This window comes from Bubalus bubalis, chromosome 4 (genome assembly GCF_019923935.1).
Source record: "Bubalus bubalis isolate 160015118507 breed Murrah chromosome 4, NDDB_SH_1, whole genome shotgun sequence".
Lineage (NCBI taxonomy): Eukaryota > Metazoa > Chordata > Mammalia > Artiodactyla > Bovidae > Bubalus > Bubalus bubalis.
In genome coordinates, this window is record NC_059160.1 from 154,359,571 (window position 1) to 154,381,282 (window position 21,712).

Genomic DNA, 21,712 nt, shown 5'->3' on the forward strand with positions numbered 1-21,712 from the left:
GATTTTCCAGGCAAGAGTACTAATCATCAGGTAAATGCAACTTAAAGCCATGAGATACCACTTCACATCTAGTGTGATGGCTGTCACCAGGGAGATGTGTTGGGGAGGATAAGGAGAAAATTGAAAATCTTACATATTGCTGGTAGGAACATAAAGTGGTACAATTGCTATGCAAAAATGGTGAATCTTCAAAAACAAAGAGTTACTATTTGACTCAACAATTCCATCCAAAAGAAATGAGAACACATACCCACCCAAACTTACGCATGAATGAATGTTCATAGTGTTATTCAGAATACCCCAAAGCGCAGACAACCCACATGTCCACAGATTTGATGAATGGATGAATAAAATATGATACAGCTACATAATGGAATATTATTCAGCTGTAAACAAAAATGAAGTATTGATACAACATGGATGAACCTTGAAAACATGGTAAGTGAAAAAATGTCAGACACAAAACATGAGTGATTTCCAAGGGAGGTGGGAGGGGGGATGGAAAATGACTGCAGGGGGTGATGAAAATTTCTAGAATTAGGTGGTGATTGCACAACACTGAACCCACTGAATCGGTACCATTTTAAATGGTTAAAGTTTAGAATTTTATGTGAATTTTACCTCAATCAAAAAGGTAAAAAAAATTTAATGTGCACACACATCGCGGGGGCAATCTCATTAAAATGTAGATTCTGGGCAGGGCCCGAAATTCAGCATTTTTGATAAGCTCCCAGGTGACTCCTATATTGTTCACCCATGGCCACATACTGAGTAAGAAGGCTACTCAGAGGGCCCTTCCACTGTGCTGCCTTAAAATTCTGGGCCTCGGGTGCCTCACCTCTTGAACCCACCCCTGCCCCGTCCATCTCTGCAAATAAGAATGGTGGAAGCGTGCAGATGGACTGGTGCTCCTAGGTCTGAGTCTGCAGGGGTGTGAGCCTCAGGGCATGGGGGCAGACGGAGAAGGGGCTGTGGCTGCAGAGGTCACTGTCAGCAGATACAGAGAGGACCAAAGGAGTAGGTTTTATTTTGCACAAAGCTGAGGAGGCCAGGCCAGAATGCCTGTTCTGTTCTCAGAGGAGGGCCATTGTGTCACTGCCAGCTGCTGGGCGGCTCCAGCTCTGGTGCTCGAAAGCGATCTGAAAGAGAGGGGGCAACCTGGGGGGTGAGGGAACGGGTACTGACTGCTGCCTGCCCTCCCCTGCCAGTCCCCCAGGGACTCCTGTGCCAGGAACACAGCTCAAGGAGGAGGCAGCTGCTCTGGGTCAGGGTGGTGCTGAGAGTGGAACTCTGCCAGGTGCCCTTTCCTGATGCTGGGCTACAGCAACCCCGGGGTGTGGGCAGACCACTCTGTTGGGGCGGGGAGGGGGGATTCCTCCCAATTCTGTCCCGAGGAGAAGCTGGGGACTCCCTGGCTTGTCCAGGTTACACGAAGTGGCGTGGTCGTCCCCACCCTGCTGCCCAGTCCCAGAGGCTGTCATCTCTGCTCCCCAAGCTGCTCACCATCTCCATCTCCCAGGAGGTCGGGGATCGGGCTGAAGGGCCCCGGGGGCAAGTTCCAGGCCAGCTCCTCCAGCTGACCCAGCAGGCCTTTGACTTCTGCCTCCAGGTGCTCCACGGTCTTCTCCACCGTCTAGAGTGATGAGAGAAAGCGGAGGACAGTAGGGGAGTGAAGACAAGAGTGGGGTCAGTCTTGCTTCATCAGCCACATCCTCCGGAGCCCGTGGCAGCAAGCAGGGCGCAGCGGGAAGAGAACTAGGTGCCAGGGGACCTGGGTCCTCCTGGTTCACGCACTGCCCCCACCTGCCTCTCAGCTCCCAGATGACAAGATTCGAGGGGCTCACTCAAGGCCACTCCTGGCTCTCGCGCTCAGGGGTTTTGCTTAATCACTGTTTTGGGGCGTGGATGGACTCAGATCCCTTTTCCCTTTTCAAGATGACACCACTGGGAGCTCACATTTCTTTTGTTGCCCCGCCCCCTGGTGGCGACTCTGCCAAATGACCGTTTTGGCATTTTGAAATTTTCTTTATTCGGGGTTCTTAACTTTTTTTGTAAATGAACCCCTTTAGTAGTCTGGTAAAACCTATAGACTCCCATCAGAAGAATGCTTTTATTGAGAAAATAAAATATATTGGATTTCCAAGGACATGCTGCTACTGCTGCTGCTAAGTCGCTTCAGTCGTGTCCAACTCTCTGCGACCCCATAGACGGCAGTCCACCAGGCTCCTCCGTCCCTGGTATTCTCCAGGCAAGAACACTGGAGTGGGTTGCCATTGCCTTCTCCAATGCATAAAAGTGAAAGTGAAGTCGCTAAGTCGTGTCCAACTCTTCGCGACCCCCATGGACTGCAGCGCACCAGGCTCCTCCATCCATGGGATTTTCCAGGCAAGGGTACTGGAGTGGGGTGCCATTGCCTTCTCCGTCCAAGGACATAAACTGCATTAAAATATTAAAGTATTTAAATTTTGATATAAAACGTATTACCTTAAGTAACAGCAGACCTAACAACTACTGAATTTTTAACACACTGATTAGAATAAATTGAGATATAAGTTGAGATATTCAGTGACTATAATGATATGAAATTCTCTGATTTCTATTGATGACAAAGTCAAGGTACAATTGTTTTTTGTCTAGAGTGAATGAGAGTGCTAAACTTCAGCTAAAGGTTTGTGAAATAAAGTGCAGTTTTTTTCCCCCACACAAGTTTATGGACCTCGAGTTACAAGCAGTAGCTGTATAACAAAACACAGCGACTGAATTTCCACCTTCTCATCTGGTGAATATGCAGAGATCTCCGGCTGGAGGCAAGCAAGTTTCCAGGGGAGGCAGGGTCTGTTGGGGGCTGGTCAGCCTAACAGTACAGGTAGGGCATGGAGATGTTTAACATGGTGGCCAGGGAGCAGGACTGGCCTAGATTGCCCAAATTTTCAAAAACCAGATTGGCTTGAGCCCTCCAAAGCCACCACCAGCCTGGCAGATGGTCCCGAAGCTGCATGTCCTCCCAGGTCACCCTCGTTACCTCCTCGATGACGTCCAGCCGACTGTGGACAGCCGTGTACGTGTCACAACCTGTGCTCTGAGCCGAGTCTCCTCGGGAGGGGAGGAAGGGTTCATCAGCTGTGGGAAAACAAGTCTTGTCACTGTGGGGCCCTTGGTTTCCCTATAACATTAGAGTCTCTTACAAAGTACCTGGCTCAAAGGAGGTGAGTCCAGAAAACAGTCCAAAGAGAAGCAGAGAGGGCCAGGATGTGAATGTAGGGCTACCCTACTCATTCATCTCTAGGGCCATGGTCACCTACAGACCCAAGCGGGCATCCTCAAGGAGGTGCGGCCTGAACTGGGTAAGAAAAGGAAGGGAAGGAATGTTTTAGCCAGAAAGAATGAATGTGCAAAGATAGACATGAGGTAGCATGGCTCAGTGCAGAAACCCTTGGGTGTCTGGAGTGGCTGGAAAGTACCAGGTGGCTGGGGGATGAGACTAGAGAGGTGGATGATGGAAACAATCATGATGTTTGTTTGGGGGGTTATTTTAACAGGAGAGTCATGTAGTCGTATATGAATTTTTAAAATACAGAGAATGAATTGGAGACATTCATCTTTAAAGGCAGGAAGTATCATAGTAACTGGTGTAAGAGCTGGTGAAAGGAGACAGCTGTAGGAAAAGAGGAAGAGTATGTGTGGAGATGCTTTAGAAATAGCATTATGTGCCACATGGTGTGCTCAACAAATGCATAAACTCAGCCAACCTCTACAACCAATGACTATCCACAGTTTACACATAAGGAAATTGAGAGGGGTGAAGGGATACGTCCAGCGTCACACAGCTAGTAAGTGGAAGCTCTGAGGCTCAACCTGTTCAACATCATTTTCCTCCCCACCATTGGCTCCTCGTTGATTCTTCCTGGCACCAGCAACCTTCACACCAGAAGTCTTAGAGCCTGGTTTTGAGCTCAAGTTGCGGGGTTGGTGGCTCTGAGATGTTTTCAGGGCATCCAAGTTGGCTGGGTCCTTGGAAAACATGGACACTCAGGAAGGGGGACACTGCTCCAGAAACAAAGAGAAGCCAAGCACTTTAAAGAGGATGAAACCGCATGGCCTAAAGAGGCACTGGGGCCTAGCAAGATAAAGTCTGAAACACAGAGCAACAGAGAAGTTGATGCCGAATGCCATCCCAGCGCTTGGAGTAAAGAGGTGCCAGCAGACCAGAGTCGTCGCAGTGGGATGAGAAGGGAAGGAAAGGCCAAGAGAAGGAAACAGAGATCCTAGAAAACATTACCACCAAACTTGGCTGCAAATGGACATCAGATCACAAGGTCTAAAGAAGTGTTTATTGTTATTTCCAGGTTTTTAAGCATTGAAGAAACTAAACCATGCTTTTAGCCTGAGGACAAGAAGCACCCAGGAGAACTGAAAGAATGCATTTCCTGAAAAGATGCGAGGCCACAGAATCCAGAAATGGTGATGGGGGTGGGGGTGGGGGTCACACGTGGAAGGAAGAGAGAGGACACGCTGCAGAAATGGGTAAAAAGTTCTACTTAAAAGGGTCAAGAAGTTGAGCAGGTCCCACCTAATAACCGCTCTTAACTCGGTGAAGAGGGGACTCATCTGCTGAAAACTCATGCAGGGTTAGCAAAGAGGAGAGTTCGTTGTGAAGTTATTGGGAATTCTATGAGCAGGCTGATAGACACAGCCACTAAAATGGGAGCCATGGCAAGAGTACTTTCACCATGGAAACTGACAAACGCGTTGTTTCCCAAGAGCCAGTGTATCAGCACCCCTGGGTAAGAAGCCTGAATAAACAGAGGGGGTGAGGAGAATGACGGAGGCAGTTAGGAGGATGGTAGGGAGTGACAGCGCCAAGGAAGCCCCGCCCCGCCCGCTCAGCAGGTGGGTGTTAGCAGCAAAGGCAGATGGGTGGACAAGCTGAAACCTGGGAGTCCAGGGGATGAGTGTGGTAAAGGGCAACAGAAGAGAAAGGAGCTGAGGATTCAACCAGCCAGGGCTTAAGTGGCTGAGTTCTGGAGTCCAGCCTGAATAAGGAAGGGGAAAAGGCCAATCAGAGGACTCATAATTGGGAGAAATGGAGGGGCTGAAGGCACTGGAGGTCTCGATGCAATGATGGGGGTAACAGAATTTAGCTTTGAGAGGTGGAGCAGCTTCACAGTGACAATACTAAGGCTGTGGGCATCTGAAGCAGAGTGGGGTAAGAGTTTTTGGACTTGATCTTTGTAAATGCAAAACTCGTGTAACTCTAAGACTCCAGTGTTGACTGGGTTGCCCGAGGGGACATATAAAGTTGCCTAGAAGGTTGGCAGGCCTTGAGGTAAGGATGGAGATGATAAGCCATTTTGCTGGTGATGAATGTGTAACTCTGAAGGCTGGGTGACTTGTCCAAGATCACACAGTTGGCAAATGACTGAACCCCAAGCACCCTGGCCTCCTCCTGGCCCCACTAGCTGGTCAGCCAGCTGGTTTTCTGGAGCTCTGCCAGAGTCCCCATGCCCTAAGAGTCTCTGGTCCCAACTCTGTCTGGACCCCAGCTCTTCCACACGGGGTGAGAGCCAAGCCCAGGGACAAAACTTCCTTCCACTCTGAGCGTCTTTTGAGGAGAACAATTTCAGTTTTTACTTTCTGCTTTTTATTACATCCATCCACTGAACTTAGAAAAACCTCTTCAAAAAACACTGGTCTTCTTGTTGACTTTGGGGTGGGAGGGGATGTAATAGTGGCACTTGGGTTATTTTTTTTAAAGGAGCCTTTTAAAGATCTATCCTGAAATATTTATAGATACAATGCTATTATGTCTTGGCTTTACTTCAAAATAAGCCAGGCCTGGGAGTGGGAGGAGGCATGGCTGGGAGTATTGGACATTGGTCAAGATTGACCAAGACTGGTAATTGTTGAAATTGAGTGATGGCGACCTGGGGTGGGGGTTGGAGGGTTCACTCCGCTATTCTACTTTTGTATGCATGGTTTGAAACTTTCCACAATATAAGGCAGTTGTCCAATGAGGTTGTCAGCAAAAAGTATGAGTCCTTGTGGGCTTTGTGCATTGATACAAAATGTTCTGGATGGGTGTTGGGGGGTGTTCTGAGAGACCCCACCTGGAGGGCTGTGCTCCATTCTGGGTCATTCACTGAGAGAAGGCTTTGGACAGGCAGAGGCAGCTCTAAAGGGGCCACTGTGAAGGGACTCCAGATGTTGACTCATATGTCTCAGCTGAAAAAACTGGGGTGCTCAGCTAGAGAGAAAGGACTTGGAGGGGGCAGGCAGAGCTGTTCTCAGCCACACAGAGGGCTGTCCTGGTCTAGGTCTGTGCCCACACACACCTTCTGCAGGCTCTGCCCAGAGGGGCCTTTGGCCAAGCCTTTCCCTTGAACCCCACCTGCCCTCTCCCAGACCCTATATTCTCCTCCCCCTGCCCCAAGCACTTAGGCCAAGAGGAAGCAGGGTGACCCTGCTGGCCAAGCCGGGCCCTATCAGCCCTCTAAGTCACGAGCAACATGAATCTGCTCCCCTTGCTCAGCCTAAAACATCCTGTTCTCTGCGTGTCTGTGATGAGGCCTGACTTGGCTCCTAGACCCCTCGAGGGAAGAGGCTGGGCTGAGGCTGCTCTCCACATCACACGGCAGTAATGCGTCGCATCTGGACACAACTGCGCCCTGGGCTGCGGCACAACTGTCTGTGAGCTCATCCAGGCCTCCCGGGGAGCTCTGCTGAGAGGGCGGGTAGGGGTTTGGAGGGGGTGGCTGTGGCTGGGAAGAGCCCGGCCACCCTGCCCCGCCGCGCCCTTCCCCACGGGGGTTCTCATGGCGCTGACCTCAAAGCCTGAAGGCAGAAAGCACACTGCAAGCCTCCGTTCTCAGCCGCGCACTGGGGCGGCCAGTGGGAACTTCCTGCTCCCTGAGCCTCCTCTGCCTCCTCAGAACATGGCTTTTGGGGCAGTGGGGAGGGCGAGGCGCTCCCGAACAGATGCAGCGCACCCAAGGTTCGTCTCTCAGACCTCAAATGAGCTACCAGGACAGAACCGCGATGAGTCTAAGGACAAGTTGCTTGTCTGCCCAGAAACTCCAGCAAGGCAAGAGTTAGGCAAGGACTCCCTTCGCGCTGTCTTGCCAGTAAGGAGCTCATGATAATGCCCGCCGGCCTCACGGGGCTCCAGGGAAACTCAAACCAGAGGAAGAAGAGTGGGGGAGGTGGCAGATTATCCCGCTTGACCACGGAGGACCAAGGCTGCGGTTCCCAGTGTTCCCTTTCTCTGCTCCCCCCGTCCCCTGCCTGGCCAGTTGGGGAATGGACCTTCTTGGATGCAAGGTTGTTTTCCTTGGCCTGGCGCCTGCTCAGGGCCTGTGTGCACCCTGGACTGCGCCTCGGGTGGAACATCGTGAGAGCAGGCTGCCGGTGGGGGGTGGGTGGGGCCAGAGGCGCAGCGCCGGCGAGGGGTGGACGCTCCGGTTAAAGGGGCGTGGCCACTGGGCCCCCAGCCTCTGAGGCGGGAGTACGGCCCCCTCCCACTGACAGATAGAGAACTTTTTTTCCTCTAGACCTGAACACTCACTAAGAAAGTGCACAACTCAAATGATTTCTGATCCTGAAAAGTGCTGCTCTGACCAGCTACACTTGTAGCCTGGGGCTTAATTCTATGTGACCACATTCAATATAATATCTAATAAATTTGACCACATTCAATATTTGTATTAAAATTTCTGCTTCATTCCAGGCCAGTGTTGTTGTTTTTTTCTTTTTTAAGCAGAAGAATGTTATTTTCAAACAATTATATGAAGAACTCTAATCTGTGGACCTGCTCTGGCTGAAACAGGAGAAGGCTGCTTAAGCCCCTCAGAGGGAGCTCAGATACTGGGAAACTTGTATTTTGGGAGCGGTATGTTTCCTCCCTTGTTCCCTGGTCATTTTCCAGAGGTGGATTTGAGCCTTGCCGGTGACTCTGAGAGCTTACCAATGCAGTCAGCGGGTGGTTAAAGTGAGGAGACAAGCTGAGCGGCTGTAACAAAGAGCCCTCCCTCACCCCCCAGTCACACACGTGTTTATTTCTTTCTCCCTTAATCAGTTCAGAGGTGGACTGGCTGATGCTCCGGGCTGGCAGGCAGCTCTGCTCCCCCCACGGCCGTACAGGAAACCAGATTCCTTCTACCTCAGAATCCTACGTTTTTTCATCCACTGGGTTATAAAGTACTAGAACATTCCTAAATCCCCACCACACCAAGGCCTAGGAAGCCATCCAGGATAAACTTCTCTCCACATGCTGTGAACAGAACATGAGGTTGGGAGTCAGAGGAGTGGCCCCACCTCCACTGCTGGCTGACTGTGCTCTTTGCCTCTCACTCAGCTTCTTCTGCAAGGGATCCTCCCTGCCCTGCCTACTTGGCAGGACTGCCATGCTGATTCAAGGGGATTCCGCATTTGAAGGTACCTGAGAACTGCCAGGTGATGTGCAAATGCCAGGTAAGGCATTCACCAGGTGGGCTGGAGACTGAGCCGGTCAGTGTAAGCCCCTGTGGTCTTCTCTCTCCACATGGAGCCAGTGTTCTTCACTAGGTAACCCTGGCTAGGTCTCCTCAAGGTGGGGAGGCATCTGCTCTGGGACTACACTGTACAGGGGTCCAAGGGGTGCTTGGGAGGGGCTTTGCCAACAAGCACACCGAGGCTTCAAGGCTGACTGGATTTTCTGGGCTCTGTTATAAGCCAGTCCCACTTGCTGGATCCTTGGTTTCTCCACCTTTAGAATGGGTACAGCCATACTCTATGTTTGAATCCACTATCAATTTATAATCACATTACATGCCAAACTTTTTGTTCAGTGCTTACCTGCATTATTATCTCATTTAATTCTATCTGTAAGCTCAGTACTCCTACATCACTTTTTTATAGGTTAGAAAACCAAAGATCAAAGAGGTTGAGTCATGCCCAAGACTACGTGGCTAGTAGGTGGTGGGGACAGGATTTCAATCCTACCTGCTTGACACTATGCTATGCTTTGGGAGTTCTGTGATGAGTTAAGGGCCTCCCATCTTGGGATCTCAGCTGCCTCCTCTGTAAAATGAGGGGCTGGACAAGCATAGGGCAAAAGGGACCTGTACCCACGACACCTGTGCACCTGTCATGAGGCCCAATAAGAGCCCAAATGTGTACATTGGATCAAATTGTCTTTGAGAGGCTCACTCCCTGTCATGCATTTTTGTAAGAAGAAATTCAGTGATCCTTACCACGCATGCTACGTGCTAAGTCACTTCAGTTGTGTCCGACTTTTGCGACCCCATGGACTGTAGCCTGCCAGTCTTCTCTCAGTCTTCTCTGTCCATGGGATTCTCCAGGCAAGAATACTGGAGTGGGTTGCCATGCCCTCCTCCAGGGGATCTTCCTGATCCAGGGACTGAACCCCAGTCTCTTGACTCTCCTGCATTGGCAGGCGGGTTCTTTACCACTAGTGCCACCTGGGAAGATGTCTCACCATAGCTCGAGCATCTTCTTTCACTCAGAGCAAAAAAGCAGAATCCCAATGGAAGACAGTCCACAGGGACCTGGAGTGATGGTGGATTCCTGTAGGCCGAGGCATGGATGAGAATGGCTAATGGGACTATGCTCTAGGACTTGAGACTCCTCTGATAGCAAAACAGAAAAGGAACTCAGCTGAAGTCTTAACTTAAAAAAAATTCTCTACAAATAGCACAGAACTGTCTATTTCACTCAACACATAAAAGACTTTATAGAGCAATACGAAAAATCCTAATACCACAATTGAAAAGGCCAAGACAATTCACAAGAATTAGAAATGACCAATATTCATTTGAAAAAAAAATGGGTAAAAAAAAATCCAACCTTGGCAGTAATCAAAGAAATTAAAATTAAAGCAATAAACCACATAAACCATCTTAGAGTATTCTTGCAAAAAAAGTCTAATTGGAATTAGACGACGCTTCTAGATCTAATTCCCAGTTTATAGACAATACAGGGAAAAGGAGAACATTTAAATGACATATAGAAGCTAAAATTTAAATGTGAAAAGCTATAGGACTAGCAATGCAGTTTCTTTACCAAATAAATTTTAAGAAAAAAGAGAGAAAAGAACCTTCTAAAGAAACTCAAAACTTACTAAAAGAAACTTAATGGACATATCAACCAAAACCCAAATGTATCCACCTCGTTTGAATCAAACAGACCAAATATAAAACCATGACACCATTAGGGACATGAATCCTGACTAGATAGCTGATGATATTAAGGAATTATTGTCCACTTTTGGGGCGTGACAGTGGTATTTTAGTTATTAAAAGATTATTGATGCTTTAATAATACATAAGGTAATACTTGTAGATGAAAATATTTAGTGCCTGGAGTTTCCTTTAATCTGAGGGAGCGGAGAGAAGGTGGATTAGATGAATTAAGATCTGTCAGGAATCCATGGAGGTTCCTTACACTATTCTGTGTGTATAGCCAAAAGATTTGATAATCAACAGTTTAAAAAAAAAATGGTATAATTGTCTGAAGTCTGAAAGGTTATATAAAAAAATGTTTGAACATAATGTGAAATTACATAAATACATTTATACTTTCTTTTTTTCTTAATTTGAAGCAATGAGCATGATTAGGAAGAAAATAATGTTTAAAATGGCTTTAAGACAAAACTTATATACCAGTCATAGCTAAGGGGCCACAGAAGGTCAGCCACTGTGGGCAGTGGCCAGCTCCTCCCTCTGGGGGAGCACAGACTCAGCTTTGTCCCCTCAGCTCCTGGAGGTGGGGAGTCTGGAAAGAGGGGGCAGGTGGGCGGTGGGCCAGGAAGTAGGGGGTGGGGGGATGCCACTGTGGGCCGGGCTCTATGCTGGGTGGTCTGAGCCACTCCTCACTCAGCCTGTGAGGAAGGGGTTGTTGGTCCTCCTTTGCCAACCTCAGTGGAGAAACTGGCTCAGAGAGGTCAGTGGAGCTGTCTGAGGGCTCGAGGGAAGGAGCCAGTGTGTGTTGACAGGTGTTCTGCGCTGGGCACTTCCCTTTCCTCCAGCTCTCTGGGTGGCTTTCATTCTCCCCAACTTACAGAAGAGGAAACAGCTTCAGAGAGGTGACATGACTCACCCAAGGCCACTCAGCCAGGGGCTGGCCAGGAGCAGGACTGGCCTCAGCCCTTTCCCTGGTGCTCCCAGTTCCCTGCCAGGGGAGCTTCCGTCCTAACATGGGGCACTTCCTCTGGCTCCAGGTGGATGGGGGAGCAGCCCGACAGAGGGCAAGGGTGTGGCTGAGTGGGCAGGAGACCTGCATGCCTGGGCAGACTGAGCCTTCCCCTCACCTGTACAGCTGTGAGCACCAGCCGTCTCTGGTGGAGGTTGGCAAGAGAGCTTGGGTAAATGCCAACTGTAAAGTGCTACATAAAGTGCAGAGTCTTGGGGTGGTGGAAGGAACATCTGTGCCTACAGTGCAGTTAGTCCTTCTGCAGCCTTCCTGTCCGAGCCTCACCTGCGAGGGGACAGCTCTAAGGCTGCTGTCAGGGGAGCTAGAGGGGATAAAGCACGGCAAGGAACCCAGCCTGGAGCACCCAGAGGCCTTCCTGCGGCCGCCTCCCCACCCACCCAAGGCTGCTCCGGCCCTCTGGGAAGCTCTCCAAAAGGCTGACAATGGGTCTCTTCTCCTCTACTGCAGGACCTCCTCAGACTACCAGGCAGGTGAAGCCGAGACCTCCAGGGGCCGCCTGCCTGGCCCCTACCAGCTGGGCCGGACCAGACCGGGGTGGTCTGCCTGCTGGAGCTCAGCATCCCAGTGAATTCCCCAGGAAAGGAGGCCTGGGTGCTTCGCAGGCCCGCCCCACCCTGCAGACCTGACCATTCAACTCCTGATCCTGGCCCCCTCCTTCCTCTCCTCCCCACCTGGGGCATTGGGTTTCTCCACCCTCTCTCCTTTTTTTGTTTCTCTCAGATCTTCCTCTTTTCCTCAATATCCTCTCTGCCTCTCCCCTTTCTCTTGCCATTTTAGTTCCTCTGTTTCTTTCCCACTAAACTTTTTCTGTCCTCATTCACAGCTCACACCCATCTGTTTACCTCCGAAATCTTTCTGTCCCAGCCTCTCCCTTTCTCTCTTTATTCTTTCCTTTTTCTATGTCCCTCTGCCTTTTTCTGTTTCGTTTTTCTCTCCCCATCGCTCTCTCTCTGCCTTTATCTCCCTCTTTCTCCATCTCTCTCTCTCTCCATCTGGCTCCGTTCCCATCTCCCTCCCTCTCTTCTGCTCCTTCCTCCAGGTCCACGGTCTCCCTAGCCCTCGCCCGGCTCCCGGGCCCCACTCACCGGCGAAGGCGCCCGGGGCGCGGAGCAGGGCGAGCCCGGCCAGCGCGCAGAGCAGGGGCCGCATGCTGCCGGCCGGCGGAGCGCAGCGCCGCTTCTGCCGGCGGCCGCCCTCCCCGCCCTCCCCGGGATCGCGCCGGCCCGCCTGGGAGGAAATGCTCGCAGTTCCAGCCAAGATTCCTGGGCGGCTCCGGGCTTTCTGGCTCCAGCGAGCCCGCCCCCTCCAGAGACCCCGCGAGCCGAGGGGCGATGTGCCAGGCTGGGCGCCTCCCCAGGAAGGGGCCGCGCTCTGAGCCCCCTCACCTCCCCCTGGGCCCGAGCACAGAACAGAGGATGATGGAACCGGAGGCCCAATGATCCGTTATGAGCCCATTTCACAGACCAACAAGTTGCAGTTTCCAGAAGTGCCACCCACGCCTGTGGCACAGGAGCTGAATCCCTAACTTCACGGAGTAATCAGCTCTGATGACATCAGATAGTGTCGCTCTGAGAGGGAGGCTCAGAAATGGAGGGTCTGCATTCCACAGAAATTTTGTCCTTCTAAAGGAGTAACAGTATTGTTAAAAGATACTTTCCAAAGGAATATAGAGGATTTGTTATTGACCCAGGTTCTTAAATAGAAATTGATGGGGACTTCCCTGGTGGTCTAGTGGTTAAGAAACCACCTTGCAATGAAGGGAATCTGAGTATGATCCCTGTTCAGGGAACTAAGATCCCACACGCTGAGGAACAACTAAGCCTATATGCCACGGCTGCTGAGCCCTAGCGCCACAAGTTGAGAGTCCCTTTGCCGCAGTGGAAGATCCCACATGATGGCAACCAAATAAATTAAAAAAAGAAATTGATAAAATGCCAGATCAGGCAAGGCTTTATTGGATCTCTTACCTAAGCACGCCAAATAATAGGTATGGGTGCCCTTGCTTGCTTCCTGGGGGAGGGGGTGAGCTGGTCCCTAAATGACTCCAGGGTTGGGGTGGATCCGTGCCTGGGCTGGAGGGGTATGTTTAGGAGGTCTGCCCACCCTCTTGGTGTGATGAATAGTACCCTGCTTTTGTTTCTGACCCCTCAGAAGTGGCAGTTGGGTTTTTGGTCTTTTTGTATCTTCTTGTTTCTAGTTTGTACAGCCACACAGTTACTTTTAGTCCCCTATAGTTTCTTTGTATTTTGTTGCTGGAGAAAACAGTTTATCCAGGAGCAAGCACTGCAGCAAAGGGTCCCAAGTCCCAGCCTGTCTCAGATTTAGGTGTACTAAGCTGGAATGATCTCTAAAATTTGATGAGATGAACATGAAAATAAAAGCATGAAAGTAAAAATCCCCAAATGTAGGCTTCCCTGATGGCTCAGCTGGTAAAAAATCCGCGTGCAATGTGGGAGACCTGGATTCGATCCCTGGGTTGGGAAGATCTCCTGGAGAAGGGAACATCTATCCTCTGCAGTATTCTGGCCTGGAGAATTCCATGGACTGTATAGTCCATGGGATTGCAAAGAGTTGTAGAGGACTGAGTGACTTTCACTTTCCATATATTATTCAGTTCCATATATACACATTTTGTCTGAATTTATATTAGGAACTGCATAGACGCAATGGCAACCCACTCCAGTACTCTTGTCTGGCAAATCCCATGGACGGAGGAGCCTGGTAGGCTGCAGTCCCTGGGGTCCCTAGGTGTCGGACTCTACTGAGCGACTTCACTTTCAGTTTTCACTTTCATGCATTGGGGAAGGAAATGGCAACCCACTCCAGTGTTCTTTCCTGGAGAATCCCAGGGACGGGGGAGCCTGGTGGGCTGCCGTCTCTGGGGTCGCACAGAGTCGGACATGACTAAAGTGACTTAGCAGCAGACAAGGAATTGGGAGAGTTTACCAAGCTGAGGGAACTGGACTTGAATCTAGCCAGGCTGGCCTCTTGCTGGATATGCCAAAGATTCTTACTAAGCCCAAAGGAGGGGCCAGCTGAGAGCAGGGCTCCAAGGCACAGCCAGTCGCACTGCTGTCTATATTGGAATTGTGCTGCAGGTGGCGCCCTTTACACAAAATACTTCTGCAGTGGGGAGACCTCAAGTTGTAGTACTGGCAGCCCTGTACATTTTTGCACACTGGATATGTATCTTTTAATATTTTGACAGGTTGATGATGAAAAAGATTACCTTGTTATTTTTATTTACATGTAATTTTTTATGAGTGAAGTTGAGTTTTATTTGCCTATTCAAATACTTTTTTTGCCTATTTTCCCTCTTTCCTTTATGTATTCTGATTATTAATCTGATATATGAATATCAGCAAGATCAAACCAGTCAATCCTAAAGGAAATCACCCTGAATATTCAATGGAAGGACTGATGCCGAAGATGAAGCTCCAGTACTTTGGCCACCTGATGTGAAGAGCCGACTCATTGGGAAAGACCCTGATGCTGGGAAAGACTGAGGACAAGAGGAGAAGGGGGCGGCAGAGGATGAGATGGTTGGATGGCATCATTGACCCAGTGAAAACCATATATTTTCAGAGAAGATATATTTGATTAGATCAGAAAACTGCAGATCCCAAGTTGGAAGGCAGGTGGACCAGATTCTAAAATTCATGCTCTGAAGCATCATCAGGCCCCAGGTGAGTAACTAGGTACTGAGGAAATCTGGAGGGAGGTGGAGGTAGAAGAGGGCAAATTGGGTCTTAGGAGGCTCAGAGTGGCAAGTTCTTAAGTTAAGGAAAGACAACCCATAACTGCCTGCGTAGTTAAAGTGCTATAATGTGCGAAGTCATCCTTTCCTCTCATGCTTCCGCTCTGGCAGGTACCACCAAGATCCACAGTTGAACCCTCACTTGGAGTATGATGCTTGGAGAAGTCAGGGGGTGGCCTAAGGTCACACAGAAATGTGGAGACTTGCTCCCAGGATACCCATTGGCAATGCTGCAGGATGTGTGTGGCCTCCCACGCTGGCCTGTTGTGGCGCTAAAAGGGGGTAGGGGGCATCTGGCAGGGTTTGCTCCCCCGGCCCACACCCAAAGGCAAGGGGCCAAGGCAAACGGTTAGTGGGAGCTGGCCATCTCTCTGGAGGTGGAGCGGAGGAGAGGGACTGCCAAGCTGGAAGGGGCTCAGTGGCTGGGAGGGTCAGAGTCCACAAAAGCCTCCTTGTCTTCTTGTCTCTGGGCAGACAAGACTGGTTCCAGAAAGGTCTTAGCCCCGCAGGGGCCAGGCCAACCCCCCTCCACACACTTGGAGTAGGGCTGCTAGCCCATGGCCACACAAGTTACAGGCGGAGAGAATGAACCAGTGGAGTGTGGGTATAGATGCCTCAGACATTACTTTGCCAACAAAGGTCCATCTAGTCAAGGCTATGGTTTTTCCTGTGGTCATGTATGGATGTGAGAGTTGGACTGTGAAGAAGGCTGAGCACCGAAGAATTGATATTTTTGAACTGTGGTGTTGGAGAAGACTCTTGCGAGTCCCTTGGACTGCAAGGAGATCCAACCAGTCCATTATGAAGGAGATCAGCCCTGGGATTTCTTTGGAAGGAATGATACTAAAGCTGAAACTCCAGTACTTTGGCCACCTCATGCGAAGAGCTGAGTCACTGGAAAAGAGTTTGATGCTGGGAGGGATTGGGGGCAGGAGGAGAAGGGGACAACAGAGGATGAGATGGCTGGATGGCATCACTGACTCAATGGATGTGAGTCTGAGTGAATTCCAGGCATTGGTGATTGACGGGGGGCCTGGCATGCTGCGATTCATGGGGTCACCAAGAGTCGGACACGACTGAGCGACTGAACTGAACTGTAGAGGATAGAAGGTGCAAGGGACCTAACAAGGTGAGATTTCAGAAGTCTTTTGTGTTTTTTTTTTTTGTTTAAAACTCTATCCCCTTTCTGGCAAGCAGTCCCAAATCCTCCCAGGTAGGGGAAGATGTAGGAAGGTAGGGAAATCTGCTGTGTACGGCCTAATGTTAACCAGTATCCCGTCAGTAATTGTCATCCTAGATGCCGACATTCACTGATGCTGACATTTGTTGATTCCGACTTTATGTCAAGTACCGTTCCAAGCACTGTGCTCTTGTTTCTCAGGTCATCCCGGCTGGAACTGTATGAGCAGCATTCTGTGGTTATCCAGAGGTTGGTAAGGGCAGTTTCCCACCCAGTGTTTTTTGAAGTGTGATGAATCCACATTTAAAAGTGGAGGAAACCAGCTTGAAGGTATCCTACCTGCTTAGTTTTGAAATATTTTTTACACAGATTCACATTGCTCAGCATCAATTCAGTCCATTGTCAAAGCCATAGACATTTCCCAACAATGTGTTCATTTATGACTCCGGGGTCCTGTGGACTTGGCGGGTAGGGAGTCGTCTGGCATTTCCCCTAGCTCTGTGAGAACCTTATCAGTGTTCTCTGGGGGCGATGATCTCATTTTGCTCAAGGCTGGCGCTGGGATAAAATATAAACTAAGGACACTCTGTGTAGTGATGTGGGTTCTTGGACACTTTAATCAGCAGAAAGTGATAAGAGGCCAGATGAGAAATGCAGGCAAAGCTTCACTCGGACTCGGACTTGTGCTGCAGCAGAAGGAAGTGAAAACAAGTAACAGGTGTCCTTGCTTGCTCCCTGAGGGAGGGGGAGCTGGTCCTTTAAATGGAAGGGGAGGGGCGGATCGCAAGTTGAATTAGAAGTGAGGCTTGGGTGCTGTGCCCACCCCCTTGGTGGTGCTGCAGGCAGGGCTCACGCACAGTATCCTGCTTTTGTTTCTGACACCTCCTAAAAGGCCGTTGGGTTTATAGTCTTTTTGTATCTTGTTTTTGATTCGTCCCAACCGCAAGATGCAGTCATTTTCATAGTTTTATTTGTATTCCACTGCTCCAGGAGACAGTTGTCCAGGTGCAAACACTGCCATAAAGGTCCAAGGTCAAGTCAGTTGGCTGACTATTCAAAGCATTTTGGAGTTAGAATCCATCAAAAGAGGAGTTCAGCCACTGACTCTGCCCTTACTGGTTGCGTAGCCTTAGGTGAGTTGCAACAGCCTCACCAGCAAAGAGGGAGTAACAGTAAGAAATGAGAATTCCCTCGCCTGCTTCTGAGAAGCTTTCCTGGGCTGGTCACTGTAGTTTCCTCACCTTATTTGTCTGCAGGTTGGGAGTTTGCTGAGGGTGGAAAAGGTGCGGGCAATGCACAGGCTGGCAGAGGCCCTCAGATGAACTTCAGGGTTTTCAGGTGTTACCAAGCCTGAGCTCGAACAGCTTGCAGCAGGGCAGGCCAAGCCAGTAAATTGAGAGTAGAGTTGTTGGGGCAAGGAATATTGGCTGTATTTGGGAAGCTGCAGGCTGAGAAGATGGTGGATTAGTTTCCCAAAGAGCCATCTTGCCCAGGTTTGGATGCTAGTTTCTTTTATGGAACAAAGAGGGGGAGGCCAGGGTGTCAAGTGAAAAAGGAGATAAGTTGTTGCAAAATATTCGCCAGATATTTTTTGGCCAATGTGTTAATTTCTTCTTTCCTGAAGCCATTCACAGATGGGCCTGGTCAGGATGTTTCCTGTGAGTTTAAACAAAAATATTTTAGCTTAGTGTTCAGGCATGTGAGGCAGGGTTCTCAGAGATGGGCTATTATGTATACTTTAAGATGGTGGTCCTGAACCTTTTTGGCATTAGGGACCAGTTTCGTGGAAGACAGGTTTTCCATGGACATTGGTGGTGGGGGGTGGGGGGAGATGCTTGGGGCAGGCTGTACGGTGAGTGTTGGTTCAGACCGAAATGTGAGCAATGAATGGGGTGATTCAGGCAGTAACTTGAGCCAGCAATGGGGATCAGTGGGGAGCAGCAGATGCTTGGCTAATTCACCTGCCCCTTACCTCCTGCCATGCAGCCCGGTTCTTTTTTTTTTTTTTAATTTATTTATTTTAATTGGAGGCTAATTACTTTACAATATTGTATTGGTTCTGCCACACATCAACATGAATCCGCCATGGGTGTACACGTGTTCCCCATCCTGAACCCCCCTTCCACCTCCCTCCCCGTACCATCCCTCTGGGTCATCCCAGTGCACCAGCCACAAGGATCCTGTATCAAACCTGGACTGGCGATTCTTTTCTTATATGATATTATACATGTTTCCATGCCATTCCCCCAAATTATCCCACCCTCGCCCTCTCCCACAGAGTCCAAAAGACTGTTCTATACATCTGTGTCTCTTTTGCTGTCTCGCATACAGGGTTATCATTACCATCTTTCTAAATTCCATATATATGTGTTAGTATACTGTATTGGTGTTTTTCTTTCTGGCTTACTTCACTCTGTATAATAGGCTCCAGTTTCATCCACCTCATTAGAACTGATTCAAATGTATTCTTTTTAATGGCTGAGTAATACTCCATTGTGTATATGTACTACTGCTTTCTTACTCACTCATCTGCTGATGGACATCTAGGTTGCTTCCATGTCCTGGCTATTATAAACAGTGCTGCGATGAACATTGGGGTACATGTGTCTCTTTCAATTCTGGTTTCCTTGGTGTGTATGCCCAGCAGTGGGATTGCTGGGTCATAAGGCAGTTCTATTTCCAGTTTTTAAAGGAATCTCCACACTGTTCTCCATAGTGGCTGTACTAGTTTGCATTCCCACCAACAGTGTAAGAGGGTTCCCTTTTCTCCACACCCTCTCCAGCATTTATTGCTTGTAGACTTTTGGATAGCAGCCATTCTGACTGGTGTGAAATGGTACCTCATTGTGGTTTTGATTTGCATTTCTCTGATGATAATGAGTGATGTTGAGCATCTTCTCATGTGTTTGTTAGCCATCTGTATGTCTTCTTTGGAGAAATGTCTGTTTAGTTCTTTGGCCCATTTTTTGATTGGGTCATTTATTTTTCTGGAATTGAGCTGCAGGAGTTGCTTGTATATTTTTAAGATTAGTCTTTGTCAGTTGCTTCATTTGCTATTTTCTCCCATTCTGAAGGCTGTCTTTTCACCTTGCTTATAGTTTCCTTTGTTGTGCAGAAGCTTTTAATTTTAATTAGGTCCCATTTGTTTATTTTTGCTTTTATTTCCAATATTCTGGGAGGTGGGTCATAGAGGATCCTGCTGTGATTTATGTTGGAGAGTGTTTTCCCTATGTTCTCCTCTAAGAGTTTTATAGTTTCTGGTCTTACATTTACATCTTTAATCCAGGTTGAGTTTATTTTTGTGTATGGTGTTAGAAAGTGTTCTAGATTCATTTGTTTACAAGTGGTTGACCAGTTTTCCCAGCTGCTGCTGCTGAGTCACTTCAGTCGTGTCTGACTCTGTGTGACCCCATAGACGGCAGCCCACCAGGATGCCCCATCCCTGGGATACTCCAGGCAAGAACACTGGAGTCGGTTGCCATTTCCTTCTCCAATGCATGAAAGTGAAAAGTGAAAGGGAAGTCGCTCAGTCATGTCCAACCCTCAGCGACCCCATGGACTGCAGCCTTCCAGGCTCCTCCATCCATGGGATTTTCCAGGCAAGAGTACTGGAGTGGGGTGCCATTGCCTTCTCTGAGTTTTCCCAGCACCACTTGTTAAAGAGATTGTCTTTTCTCCATTGTGTATTCTTGCCTCCTTTGTCAAAGATAAGGTGTCCATAGGTGTGTGGATTTATCTCTGGGCTTTTTATTTTGTTCCATTGATCTATATTTCTGTCTTTGTTCCAGTACCATACTGTCTTGATGACTGTGGCTTTGTAGTAGAGCCTGAAGTCAGGCAGGTTGATTCCTCCAGTTCCATTCTTCTTTCTCAATATTGCTTTGGCTATTTGAGGTTTTTTGTATTTCCATACAAATTGTGAAATTATTTGTTCTAGCTCTGTGAAAAATACCGTTGGTAGCTTGATAGGGATTGCATTGAATCTATAGATTGCTTTGGGTAGTATACTTATTTTCACTGTATTGATTCTTCCAATCCATGATGCAGCCCTGTTCTTAACAGGGGTTGGGTACCCCTACTTTAAGGTATAGACAACATCCCTTTAGTGATTAACTTGTAGAAAAAGCAATGGAATACAGAGGTAAAAGTAAAAGAAACAAATCCAATATGGAGTCAGATTCGCTCTTCCCTATTACACAGGGAGTCAGGAAAATCAACTACAGACCAAGCAAGGGCTGACTCTGACCACTCTGACCAAGCAGCTGACTCTGCTTCCTGAAGTAGGTGCAGAGTTTAAGGCCTCATCAAGGAGGTCTTTGAAGATGAGTAGGGTTCTTCTTTTCTCTTTCTTTTTAACTGGACAATTGCTATACAGCATTGTGTTTCTGCTGTACTACAAAGTGAATCAGCTATATGTATACATATATTCCCTCACTTCTAAACCTCCCTCCCCCACTCCACCCCCCAAATAAGGTTTTTCTAAGCAGTATGTATTATGTGCCATGGAAATTGGTGGGGTGTAGATAGGTGACAGGAGGAGAGGAGCCATAAATCTGGGGAATGTTTCGCCAGGTTATTGAGGGCCTTGAATGCCACTCTAGGAGAGTCACCCTTTATGCTGTAGGCAGAGGTGCTGGCAGGGATTTTGGCTGAAGGATGACTCAGTCATGCCAACCCCCTTCTTTTTTAAAAATCTTTTTCTTTTGAAATAAGTGTAAACTTACAAAAATTATACAGTGAGTTCTCGAATATTCATCACCAGCTTCCCCAAATATTAACATCTTACAAACTACAGTAGAATTATCAAAGTCAGGAAGTTAACATTAACACAATACTATTAAATAAGCTATTGGGGCAGTCAGAGCACAGGTTGGAAAAGAATTTCCAGAGACAGAGTGTTTCAGAAGGGAATGAGTTTATTAAGAACAAAGAGCTGAGATAATATGGGCACTGTGAGCACAGCGGGCTGACCTCCTGACAGACCAGGGAGAATTGACAGTTTTTGTGGGTTAATAGCTAATGTTTATAGCCTCAATGGCACCCCACTCCAGTACTCTTGCCTGGAAAATCCCATGGATGGAGGAGCCTGGTAGGTTGCAGTCCATGGGGTCGCTAAGAGTCAGACACGACTGAGCGACTTCACTTTCACTTTTCACTTTCATGCATTGGAGGAGGAAATGGCAACCCACTCTAGAGTTCTTGCCTGGAGAATCCCAGGGACGGGGGAGCCTGGTGGGCTGTCATCTCTGGGGTCATACAGAGTCGGACATGACTGAAGCGACTTAGCAGCAGCATAGCCTCAAAGAAAATTCCAGCTGGAAAGTTGGTGTTAGGTGATTGGTTGGGGTGCTATAGAGTTGGTAGCACAAATAGAGTGTTTACTGGAGTGGGCATCTTTGCCTAATTGAGAGTCAGGAAGCTTGTTAGTGATGATCAGGGACTTTTGGCAATGGTTACAAAGGACTCAGCTTCGGAGGTGACCTTGATTCTGGACTCCACTTCTGTGGCCTTGGTGCAAGGCCTCACACCTGTGGCCTGGTGGGGTGGGATGCAACATAAGCTACAGACTT

General features: G+C 48.7%; 1 protein-coding gene and 1 long non-coding RNA gene across 2 annotated transcripts in view; one reads left to right on the forward strand and one right to left on the reverse strand.

Moving 5' to 3' along the window:
• Window positions 1-998: 998 nt before the first annotated feature.
• On the reverse strand, window positions 999-12,444 carry PLAC9 (placenta associated 9). Its single transcript, XM_006064781.4, has 4 exons — window positions 12,291-12,444; window positions 3,023-3,120; window positions 1,504-1,633; window positions 999-1,139 (listed from the first exon to the last, which is right to left on the reverse strand). The coding sequence occupies exons 1-4, from the start codon at window positions 12,352-12,354 to the stop codon at window positions 1,093-1,095; spliced, it is 339 nt and encodes a 112-aa protein (XP_006064843.1). The 5' UTR covers window positions 12,355-12,444; the 3' UTR covers window positions 999-1,092.
• Window positions 12,445-17,126: 4,682 nt separating this feature from the next.
• LOC123333453 overlaps window positions 17,127-21,712 on the forward strand; it is a 40,434-nt gene continuing 35,848 nt past the window's right edge. The window contains exon 1 of the long non-coding RNA XR_006550869.2: window positions 17,127-17,635. This is a non-coding gene — a long non-coding RNA (uncharacterized LOC123333453). The remainder of the gene's footprint in view (window positions 17,636-21,712) is intronic.

Excerpts from the sequence above, each read along its gene's own strand:
- PLAC9 (XM_006064781.4), bottom strand. The coding sequence starts at position 12,354 with ATGCGGCCCCTGCTCTGCGCGCTGGCCGGGCTCGCCCTGCTCCGCGCC. Across the intron at positions 3,121-12,290 it reads CGCCCCGGGCGCCTTCGCCG|CTGATGAACCCTTCCTCCCC; the intron begins GTGAGTGGGGCC and ends GTTTTCCCACAG. Across the intron at positions 1,140-1,503 it reads CCTCCTGGGAGATGGAGATG|ATCGCTTTCGAGCACCAGAG; the intron begins GTGAGCAGCTTG and ends CCTCTCTTTCAG.